At 51.9% G+C, this 11160-nt stretch overlaps 1 protein-coding gene across 1 annotated transcript; it reads right to left on the reverse strand.

Moving 5' to 3' along the window:
* Positions 1-68: 68 nt before the first annotated feature.
* vwa11 (von Willebrand factor A domain containing 11) lies at positions 69-10645 on the reverse strand. Its single transcript, XM_062478826.1, has 18 exons — positions 10625-10645; positions 9991-10176; positions 9559-9695; positions 9149-9293; positions 8404-8497; positions 7705-7833; positions 6877-7063; positions 6148-6317; positions 5524-5636; positions 4677-4793; positions 4024-4197; positions 3657-3789; positions 2839-2991; positions 2130-2222; positions 1680-1948; positions 1356-1489; positions 1054-1213; positions 69-797 (listed from the first exon to the last, which is right to left on the reverse strand). Exons 2-18 carry the CDS (start codon positions 10174-10176, stop codon positions 399-401), a joined length of 2793 nt encoding a protein of 930 aa, XP_062334810.1. The 5' UTR covers positions 10625-10645; the 3' UTR covers positions 69-398.
* Positions 10646-11160: the final 515 nt, after the last annotated feature.

Below are 11160 nucleotides of genomic sequence, written 5' to 3' on the forward strand. Positions count from 1 at the left end.
AGCTTCTAAACACCAGAGGAGATTGTTTAAATCTGAGGAAACGACTCAGAAGACAAAAACAAATGAAAGACGATGAAAAAAATCTTTATTTTGAAGACAAATAAATCCTTTCAGATTATTCACAGATTCCATTTTGTGGAGACGATTTCTTTGGTAGGTAGGCGAGGAACACACTTCAGTATGACTTGCGATAGTAACACAGTATCACTCCACGGAGAAACTTCAAACAAAATTTACGATGGCAAGCTTGAGAATAAAAATGTGCCCTTTTCTCTTTCGCATTTCCCCACCATTTTTATTTGGCAGTTTGAGGTCGCCAGGCACTCGATGTTGTCACATTCTGGCCAATAGGGAGGCAGTGAAGGCGAAGTCAGTAGAACGGCTAGCCAATCCCAGGCCTACAGAAGCAGGAAGAAGTCTCTCAGAGGTGTGAGGGCGGAGCCTAGCAGACACACCAGCAGGGGGAGGGACAGAGCCAGGGGGGCGGGGCCAGAAGAACGCACTATGGAGTGGAAACAGTTCCCCACGTTCCCCTCGTTGTCCACGATGACCAGCTCGAACACCTGGGAGCAGCAGGAGGCATTGTAGGTCGCCGTGACGACGGGGTCGCTAAGCGAGGTGTGGGTGAGGTTGCCGTTGCCCTGGCGCAGGGTGAGGCTCTTGATGCCGGTGCCGTTGACGTCGGAGATGTTGGCGGAGAGCCCCCAGCGGTGGGTGGTGTCGGTGGGGCAGTTGTAGGGGCAGTGGTCCGCCTCTATGCTGACCAACTTGCACTGGGGAGGGGTGAAGTCTGTGATCTGGGGGGGCGGGGGGGAGAGAGAGAGAGAGAGAGGGGGAAGGGGGAAGACAAGACAGAAAGTGGGGTCAGGAACAGGAGGCATTAATGGTAGATAGAGAAGGTATAGCTCAGCGGTTAGAGCATTTGACTGCAGATCAAGAGATCTCAGGTTCAAATAAAAAAATTGTTTTTATATTGTCTGCTAAACGAACACATTAAGTGGAGAGAGACGAGACGAGGAAGAAGGAGAGGGGAGACAGAAACTCCCTCTGTACCTTCTTGACCACGGACAGTCTGAGGACAGCGTAGTTTGAGTCCCCCCCGCCGGGAGCCTTGGCCTCCAGGGTCAGGGTCACGTCTGTGCCCGAGGGCGTGCTGGCGGGCGGGGTGACGGTCAGGGTGCTGGTGGCCACGCCTGCGGGCGACACGGGAATGCTGGAGGGAGAGGAGAGGTGTGTGTGTATGAGTTGTTGGTTAAATCGGATTCTTAGGAATTCCTCACAAGTATTAGTCGTGTTGTTTTAATACAACTTGGACTTTTACTGTCATGAAATGTTTGTTGTCGTTGTCGTCCTACCTGGCTGGGAACACCATGGGGATTCCTCTGTCGTTCTTTACAGAGAAGGTGCAGCTGCCGCTGGTTGCCGAGGTTACCACTGTGAAGGGTAGGGAGAACACCTCGCCAGGCTCTACTGAGCTGTCAATCACAGCCTGGAGGAAGGGGGGTGGGGGGGGGGAGGGAGGGGGAGGGGAGGTTAGGAAGGAAGGAAAAGAAGGGGAGGTAAGAAATAGTAGAGAGGTAGGAGGCAGGAAGGAAGAGGCAGAGGGATTACGTTGTAAGTCAAATCCCAGTGGTCTGATTGGTCCTAATCTCAAGGTAAACAGGAAGTCCCCCCCTCACCTTGATGGAGACGGTGGAGACTGACATCTGGGTGGTGGACTGCCTCTGGAACTCGCTGGCCGACTCCACGTCCGTCCCGTTCAACAGTACCACAAACTCCCCTGCAGGCACCTTGGTTACCGTAACCAGGAAGTCTCCGTTGCCCACGTCTTTCAGATCCCCTCTGACAACCTCGGACCCGGACACCGTCACCATGGAGACGTCTCCCACCTTGACGGACGCCGGCCCTTTCCTGCCCATCACCGACACCAACAGCATGGCAGGGTTGCCTGGGACAACGGGAAGAAGGAAGGAAAGGAGGAGGAAAGAGAGTTGAGAATAGTCTGGTAAGTGTGTGTGTCTGTCTTGTCGAACTACCTAGGATAGTAAACTAAGAAAAAAATTAACATTTTGTGGGCCATACAACTGTCTGTGTGTGTAGTGTAGTGTCTGTGTGTAGTGTGTTGCTACCTGCTTGTGGGCGGCCAGTGATGACAGCGTAGCCTGGGTGCGGACCCTCGAACGCCTCCACAAAGTCATAGATGAAGGTGATGATGCTCTGGCCTGGAGACACACATACACACGTACACACACACACACACACACACACACATACGAGTCTCAGTGAACAGTGTGTTCTCACAGTGTGAGAACACACTGTGAGAACACACTGTCAGAACACACTGTCAGAACACACTGTCAGAACACAAGGGAATATTCAAAAACAGTTGGTTTCATCACTTGCCTTTGTTTGGTCTAATTTACGTCATATAAATTGGATTACTTGAAAACCATTTTTGAAAGGTTCACAGTTAGATCTTTTTGGGGGGGAAATCAGACAAGCCTTAAGGTTGATCACTGTGATCTATTCACCGGTCATGTCAAAAGTCATGTTTGCTTAATTGAATAACAATGTAAGTATTTAAAAGTAAATCAAGTGAGTTTAATTTGCCTCACCATGGGCTCTGATATTAACAATCCATCTCTTTTACTGCACTGAGATAAATCAAGTACACTCTAAAACGTCTAGAACAGTAAGTGATGCAGGTTGGCCATTTTGTGCCACCGGGGTGGCCATTTTGTGCCACAGGTCGGCCATTTTGTGCCACAGGGTCGGCCATTTTGTGCCTCAAGTCAGCCATTTTGTGCCTCAAGTCGGCCATTGCATTTTGACGCTCACCTGTGACCTTGAGTGTGTAGGGGCTGGAGGACTGGACGTTGATCTCCCAGACTCCCGCCAGTTTGTTGGGGTTGAGGCGGATGCGCTGGAGGTTCCCCACAGAAAACACCATCCCCAGCTTCCCGCTGGCCTCTGCCTGGCTCTGGGTCACTCCTAGGGGCAAAGGTCACAAGAGGTCACCCACAGGATCGTTCGGGTTTCGGGTTTGTGTTGACATTCTTGGAATTCCTTTCGTTTTTCTTTTCTTGATAAGGTGGACAGGCATGGAAGCAAACTTGCCAAAAGAGAACAGTGTTGATTCTACCCTGAGTGGATCTTTTTCAGACCCATTTGAGTGGGTGACTGCTCACCTACACACAGATGTGACCTCCTTCACTCACGTCAGATCTGTGATGGAGGACAAGGTTGGAAGCAGTGCCGGTCCTAGAACATTTGCCGCCCGAGACAAGGTTTGTCTCTACCCCCCCCCCCCTCCTCCCCCACACACACAACACGGACATATGACGTGCCGCGGTTGGTGCCCTCTGCTGGTAGTGCATTTAAAACTCGTTTGAAGAAACTTGTTTGAAAATTGTATGCACTTGAAAATTGCCTCCCCCCTCTTCAGGACCGGCACTGGTTGGAATAAAGGAAGGGATGTAGATCTTGGGCTGTACTTTCTAAATGCTATATTAATAAGTTTGCTTTGGATAAGCTGCTAAATGAATTAAATGTCAAATGAAACATTTACTAAATGTAAATTTGAAAGGGAGGGGAGGTAGAAGGAATGGAAGGAGAGAATATCCTAGCTGAGTGTCTCCTTGTGTCTCCATGGTTACCTGCTGGGTTCTTCAAGATGAAGGGGACAGAGGTTCCAGTGATGTAGATGGTGATGTTGGTCAGAGACGCGTCCAGCAGGAAGGAGAAGGTCTCTGTCTTCCCTGGGTTCCTCGCCCGCTGGAGAACTGTCACCTGACAGGAAGGAGAGGGAGATCTTAGCAGACTTTCCCCCCACAAAAAAATCTTTACTTTTATAGAAAAAACTTTATTGTTGTCGTATTTAGAATACATACAATTCAATTGTATTGTATCACCCATTTGTACACATTTTCAGACTTACACGTTTGTGTGTAAGTTTCCAAAGTTGTAAGAGAGAGAGTGAGAAACAGGAAAAGAGAGAGAAACAGAGAGAGAGAGAGAACGCACCAGTGCGGATGTGGAGGAGTCGAGGATGATGTCTGTGGCCTGGGGCAGGGAGCTCTTGGACACCAGGATGGCCTGCCCCCCTGAGGCCAGAGCCAGGTCACGGTAGGCATCAAAACCAGCGCGGAGCCCCAGGTCACGCCGGCTTCTCCCACTGCCCGTCATGAAGAACGACACCTGGAGGAAGGGAGGGGATAGCGTTGAGGGGAGGGGAGAGCGTGGAGGGGAGAGCGTGGAGGGGAGAGCGTGGAGGGGAGAGCGTGGAGGGGAGAGCGTGGAGGGGAGGGGAGAGCGTGGAGGGGAGAGCGTGGAGGGGAGGGGAGAGCGTGGAGGGGAGGGGAGAGCGTGGAGGGGAGAGCGTGGAGGGAAGGGGAGAGCGTGGAGGGGAGAGCATGGAGGGGAGGGGAGAGGGGAGAGCGTGGAGGGGAGAGCATGGAGGGGAGGGGAGAGGGGAGAGCGTGGAGGGGAGGGGAGAGCGTGGAGGGGAGGGGAGAGCGTGGAGGGGAGAGCGTGGAGGGAAGGGGAGAGCGTGGAGGGGAGAGCGTGGAGGAGGGAGGTAGGGAGGGGGATTGTAAGTGTCTGAGGGAGTGTGTGAGGGCACATGTCATGTGTGTATGTGTATGTATGTGTGTGTGTGTGTTCGTGCGTGCGCTCACCGTGGACTTGGTGCTCCTGATGAGAGCTACGATGGTGTCCTTCAGAGCGATGTCTTTCGCCTCGGCATCGGTGAACACATAGATGTGGGAGGAGCCTGGAGCGCCCGTCAGGGCCAACTGGAGAGAGGGATGATGGAGGAGAAGAAGAGAGGGATGATGGAGGAGGAGAAGAGAGGGATGATGGAGGAGGAGAAGAGAGGGATGATGGAGAAGAGAGGGATGATGGAGGAGAAGAAGAGAGGGATGATGGAGGAGGAGAAGAGAGGGATGATGGAGAAGAGAGGGATGATGGAGGAGGAGAAGAGAGGGAGGATGGAGGCGGAGAAGAGAGGGAGGATGGAGGAGGAGAAGAGAGGGATGATGGAGGAGGAGAAGAGAGGGATGATGGAGAAGAGAGGGATGATGGAGGAGGAGAAGAGAGGGAGGATGGAGGCGGAGAAGAGAGGGAGGATGGAGGAGGAGAAGAGAGGGAGGATGGAGGAGGAGAAGAGAGGGAGGATGGAGGAGGAGAAGAGAGGGATGATGGAGGAGAAGAAGAGAGGGAGGGGCAAAGACGAGAAAGAGGAAAGAGGAGAAAGGAAAGGAAAAAGAGAACAAGATGTGGCTCGTAAATACAGACGTTCCTTGAACGCTGAAACACTGCAGAAATACACACTTCTATGTGCACTATTTGTACGTCATTGCTTTGTATAAAAGTGTTTTCTAGATGTATAATATGTAATGACAATTTAAAGACAAGAACAAGATTTGGCAAACTGGTGGCAAACTTTTGTGTTGGAAAAACTGAGATGAAAAGGTTTTTGGGGGTGTGAATATGATTGGGTGGCAAAGCTGTCAGTCACAGTACCTGCAGTCCTGATAGGCACATCTCTGGTGTGTCTCCACCTCCATCAGCTTTGAGCTTGGAGATCTCTGCTTTCATAATATCTGGATTTATGGTCCTGATCAGAGGCCCGAATGCTGCACACGCACACACACACACGCACACACGCACACACACACACGCACACAGACACACACACACACAGACCCGCCACACAGATTAGTGTGTACTAAACAGAGGACTAGTGTGTACTAGACAGGGGACTAGTGTGTACTAGACAGGGGACTAGTGTGTACTAGACAGGGGACTAGTGTGTACTAAACAGAAGACTAGTGTGTACTAGACAGGGGACTAGTGTGTACTAGACAGGGGACTAGACAGAAGACTAGTGTGTACTAGACAGGGGTAATGGCAGGGGACTAGTGTGTACTAGACAGGAGACTAGTGTGTACTAAACAGAAGACTAGTGTGTTCTAGACAGGGGACTAGTGTGTACTAGACAGGGGACTAGACAGGGGACTAGTGTGTACTAGACAGGGGACTAGACAGAAGACTAGTGTGTACTAGACAGGGGTCATGGCAGGGGACTAGTGTGTACTAGACAGGGGACTAGTGTATACTAGACAGGGGTCATGGCAGGGTCGTTACCGGGGTCGTTGAAGGGCACCAGGATGTATTCAGACGGCTCATCCTGGGTTCCCTTCTTGGTGTCGATGATGTTGAAGACGACCCTGCGTGCCTCCTCTATGTCATTGGCCATGCTGCCTGTGGTGTCGATGACGAACACGATCACAGAGGAGCGGGCTATACCCATCAGACTGAGGGGGAGAGGGAGGGAGGGGGAGGGAGGGAGGTGAGGGGGAGGGAGGTGAGGGGCAGGGAGGGAGGGGGAGGGAGGTGAGGGGGAGGGAGGGAGGTGAGGGGGAGGGAGGGGGAGGGAGGGAGGGGGAGGAAGGTGAGGGGGAGGGAGGGAGGGGGAGGGAGGGAGGGAGGGAGGGAGGGGGAGGGGGGTGAGGGGGAGGGAGGTGAGGGGGAGGGAGGGAGGTGAGGGGGAGGGAGGGGGAGGGAGGGAGGTGAGGGGGTAGGGGAGGGAGGGGGAGGGAGGGAGGGGGAGGGGGGTGAGGGGGAGGGAGGGAGGTGAGGGGGAGGGAGGTGAGGGGCAGGGAGGGAGGGGGAGGGAGGGAGGGGGGTGAGGGGGAGGGAGGTGAGGGGGAGGGAGGGAGGTGAGGGGGAGGGAGGGAGGGGGAGGGAGGTGAGGGGGAGGCAGGTGAGGGGGGGAGGGAGGAGGGAGTTGAGCATTTAACAGCATTTCATCTATAACCCAACACAAACACACAGATAACAGTGTTTTGCACATGCACGCGTCCAGCGTCTTACCGTAGGTATTCTCCGTTGCCAACAACGTTACGGATGTTGTCCAGCAGCTGGAGGCTGGCAGCGGTCGCCACGGCGATGGCGTTGTCGTGGAAGTCAGCGTTGTCGGGGCGACGCTCGTCCTTGTTGATGCCGCCGCGAGGGTTGGTCGTGCTTGTGAGGTCTGCTCCCCCGCCGTGACTGCACTTACCTGTTGGAGGTGAGGGGGGGGGGGGTTAGAGAGCTGGGAGGGGGGGGTTAGAGAGCTGGGAGGGGGGGGGTTAGAGAGCTGGGAGGGGGGGGGTTAGAGAGCTGGGAGGGGGGGGGTTAGAGAGCTGGGAGGGGGGGGGTTAGAGAGCTGGGAGGGGGGGGGTTAGAGAGCTGGGAGGGGGGGGGGTTAGAGAGCTGGGAGGGGGGGTGGGTTAGAGAGCTGGGAGGGGGGGTTAGAGAGCTGGGAGGGGGGGGGGTTAGAGAGCTGGGAGGGGGGGTGGGTTAGAGAGCTGGGAGGGGGGGGTTAGAGAGCTGGGAGGGGGGGGTTAGAGAGCTGGGAGGGGGGGGGTTAGAGAGCTGGGAGGGGGGGGGGTTAGAGAGCTGGGAGGGGGGGGGGGGTTAGAGAGCTGGGAGGGGGGGGGGGGTTAGAGAGCTGGGAGGGGGGGGGTTAGAGAGCTGGGAGGGGGGGGGTTAGAGAGCTGGGAGGGGGGGGGGGTTAGAGAGCTGGGAGGGGGGGGGGTTAGAGAGCTGGGAGGGGGGGGGTTAGAGAGCTGGGAGGGGGGGGGTTAGAGAGCTGGGAGGGGTGTGTGTGTGTGTGTGTACTTTGATACGGTATAGTGACATTGTGTGTGTGTGTGTGACCTGGAGGCTTGGCTGGAGAGAAGATCCCCATGTATCCTGAGGTGAGCTTCTTCTCCTTCAGGATGCTGGGCAGGATCTGGTTAGGACAGGTTCCACTGGCGCAGTCACTGCAGGTAGGGGTGTCCACACCTGCCCAACACACACACACTCACTATTCAGTATCAAAACACACACACACATACAGACTCCCACACAAACACAATGTCACTATACAGTATCAAAACACACACCCACGCAAACACAATGTAACTATACCGTATTTACACAACATCTACACACAGACAGACACATACTGTACACACATATACTTTTACACAACACACCCATTTAAAGAAAACTACACAACACACACAAGTTTACACAACACCTACAAAACCATTGCACAATTCATGCAGAACAGTAAGTCAAATGCATACTATGCAGAAACCATGAAGACACAAATACACACACACACACACACACACATACAGACATTCTGGCTCAGTACCCTTGAGATTGTGTCCCTGTTATCTCTATAATCACCCTGTGAAGGGTACAAAGCACAAGAATAACCATTTTTCACCATCGCTTATCTATCATTTCTTATCTGTTATCTCTGTGTTCAGGCTACACCCCTACAGATCAGTTTCACACGCTCGCGCACACACACACACACACACACACACAGACACACACACACACACACACACACACACAGACCTGCCAGGTTCTCCAGGGCTAGGTCCGGGCGGATGAGGTTGAGATAGGGTTCCTTGTGCCCCAGCTCCACCCAGTTGCTGTGACTGTAGAAGTCCTGGACGCACACACACACACATTGTATAAATATATGTATATACGTATATATATATATATTTGCTAGACGGGAGATATGTCCCCCTCCAGAGGCTGAGGTCATGCGGGACTACAAACTACAATGGTGGCCGCTGACAGAACTACGTTTCCCAAGAGGGAGCATTAAGAGGGATGATTGCTAGCAGGGCTAGATAGGCTTCATAGAAAGGAGAGAGGTCAGCGGTGAGAGGGTTGGAACTGTGGCCTGATTGCAGGAAAGTTCCTGTGGGGGAAAGTTAACTATTTCAAAGCCTTTTTCTTTTAATTTCTTTATTTTTTTTTGTGGCAAGGCTGGAAATTAAAACCCCTTTTACTCTTTTTGAAACCCTGCTTTGTGTCTTCCTTGACAACAATTTGCAGTACTAAGACCCGACATACAGAGGAACAGCCTCCCATGGTGTTAGAATTTATGTTGTGTGTTGTGTTGTGTTGTGTGTGGTGTGTGTGTGTGTGTGTTTGTTGTGTTGTGTGTGTGGTGTGTGTGTGTGTGTCTGTGTGGTGTGTGTGTGTGTGTGGTGTGTATGTGTGTGGTGTGTATGTGTGTGTATGTGTGTGGTGTGTGTGTGTGTGTGTCTGTGTGGTGTGTGTGTGGTGTGTGTGTGTGTCTCCATACCTGTAGTGTGTGTAGGACTCTGCCCAGAGTCTCTCTGGCTGCCTGGTAGTTCTTGCTGGCGATGTTGGCCTTGATGCTGGCCAAGCCCTCTGTGATTAGGGCACGCCCCTCAGCGAAGGCCTCAGAGTTGAAGTGGTGCTGTGGGCTGTTGACAGTCGCTTGTTCAATCAATTGTTTGCGCAAATGTGTGTGCGTATATATGTGTGTGTGTCTGTTGATAGTCACTTGTTTATTTTGTTTGTTTGCATAAATGTCTGTGTGTACATGTGAGTGTGTCTGTTGACAGTTGCTCATTTATATTATTGTCTGTGTGTGTGAAGTCAGAAGTCAGTTACACAGGAGTTAGTAACAGGAAGTGGAGGGGAGGAACAGGAAGTGGAGGGGAGGAACAGGAAGTGGAAGCGTCTGACCTGTTGGCGAAGTCTCGGTCCACCAGCCCGTTCTGGACGTAGATCTGGTTGAGCGCCGAGCGGAACTTGGCAGCGGACACTTCTCCGGTGGCGGTCGGGCCCAGACATGCTCGCACCAGCTCCTCAGGGGAGGGGCCCTGGGAGCCAGGGGTCAGGGGTCAACCAATGAGGGATGTTATTGTTTTTTTCAGGGTGGGGGGGTCAACCAATCAGTGACGTCATTTTTTTTATTTATTCATGTTTTGAGACGTATGCTCTGAGACCTCATTCTGTACATCAGATTGGTAAATATTGCGATTTTATATAAATATCCATGGTTTTCACGGTGACGATGTATCATGTGTGTGTTACAAGGGGGATGACATTTCCTGCGTGTGCACGCGTGTGCGCGCACGCGTTACCACGGCAACGGTACCGTTGGTGTGTCGTTACCGTGGGGTTGAAGTCGTCCCCTCCGTCCTCGATGACGTCGCGACACACCTCTGTGACCTTCTGCAGGAGCGCTGTGCCTGTGATGCTGACGTGGGAGGAGGCCCCGCCCCCGATCGGAGCGAACGCCAGCACCCCGCCGTCTGATAGGACGAGAGCCAGGAAGGCCACGCCCACAAGTAGAGACATCTAAGATGGAGACAACAGAGATGTTAGGACAATCAGGGGGTTAGACCCTACTGACTCACTATCATACTCTTCAAGATCTTTTTCAACATCACCAACATTATCATCATCAACATCATCAACATAATCTTACTGTCTGTTGAGGCAGCTAACATTATAGAAAAATATCCAAAAAAACCCTCACTGTTGCATTTGACAGATTTAGGATTTAGATCCACGAATTACATTTCCTTCTGTATACACGTATATACAGGTATGTATGAAATGTATATTAGTAGTTAAAACGGACTATGCACACATTTAAATGACAGAAACAATATTTAAGAAGACATCAATTTACCTTTCTGTCAAACACACACACACACACACACACACAGACATCCCTCAAGCTATGAACCCTCCTGGATGTTCTTGTATTTGTATAAATACAAGAACCCTTTCTTTCTTTTACCTCAGGTTCCTCAAATGTGTTTTCAGAGGGAATTCCTTTCAGGCAGTCCTGCTCCCTTTAGAGAGCCTTGTCAGGCACACAAGCTTATATACAGGATGATCAGAGAGTAGGTAACTAAGGACTATGGGCTGGGCGGCAGACACGGGTGGGGTTAGGAAAGGTTAGGGTGTGTGTGACCCGTAATCATTAACTCGTATGCAATACAGATTACAGCGATGGACAGCGATGGTTTCGTCTGAAACTGACGTTATTGGCTACCTTCTGTATCAGGAACAAGAGAGCTCTTCCAAAGCAGTAACACATGACGCCTGAGGACTGAGAGCAGGTTTAAACACACTCAGAAATTGTTTGGTTACAAAGACCTGAGAGGACCAGGAAGTGGGGAAAATATTTGGTCATAGAAAACTGTGATGAACAGGAAGTGGTGAAAGGGGTTGAATCATAATTCTACAAAGACACGAAGTCCGTGATCAAGACCCTAGTTCATCGGACCAAAAATACTTCTATCCCAGTTCTCAGAGATGGTGCAAAAAGTG

The sequence above is a fragment of the Osmerus eperlanus genome, chromosome 14 (genome assembly GCF_963692335.1).
Source record: "Osmerus eperlanus chromosome 14, fOsmEpe2.1, whole genome shotgun sequence".
In the NCBI taxonomy this organism is placed as follows: domain Eukaryota; kingdom Metazoa; phylum Chordata; class Actinopteri; order Osmeriformes; family Osmeridae; genus Osmerus; species Osmerus eperlanus.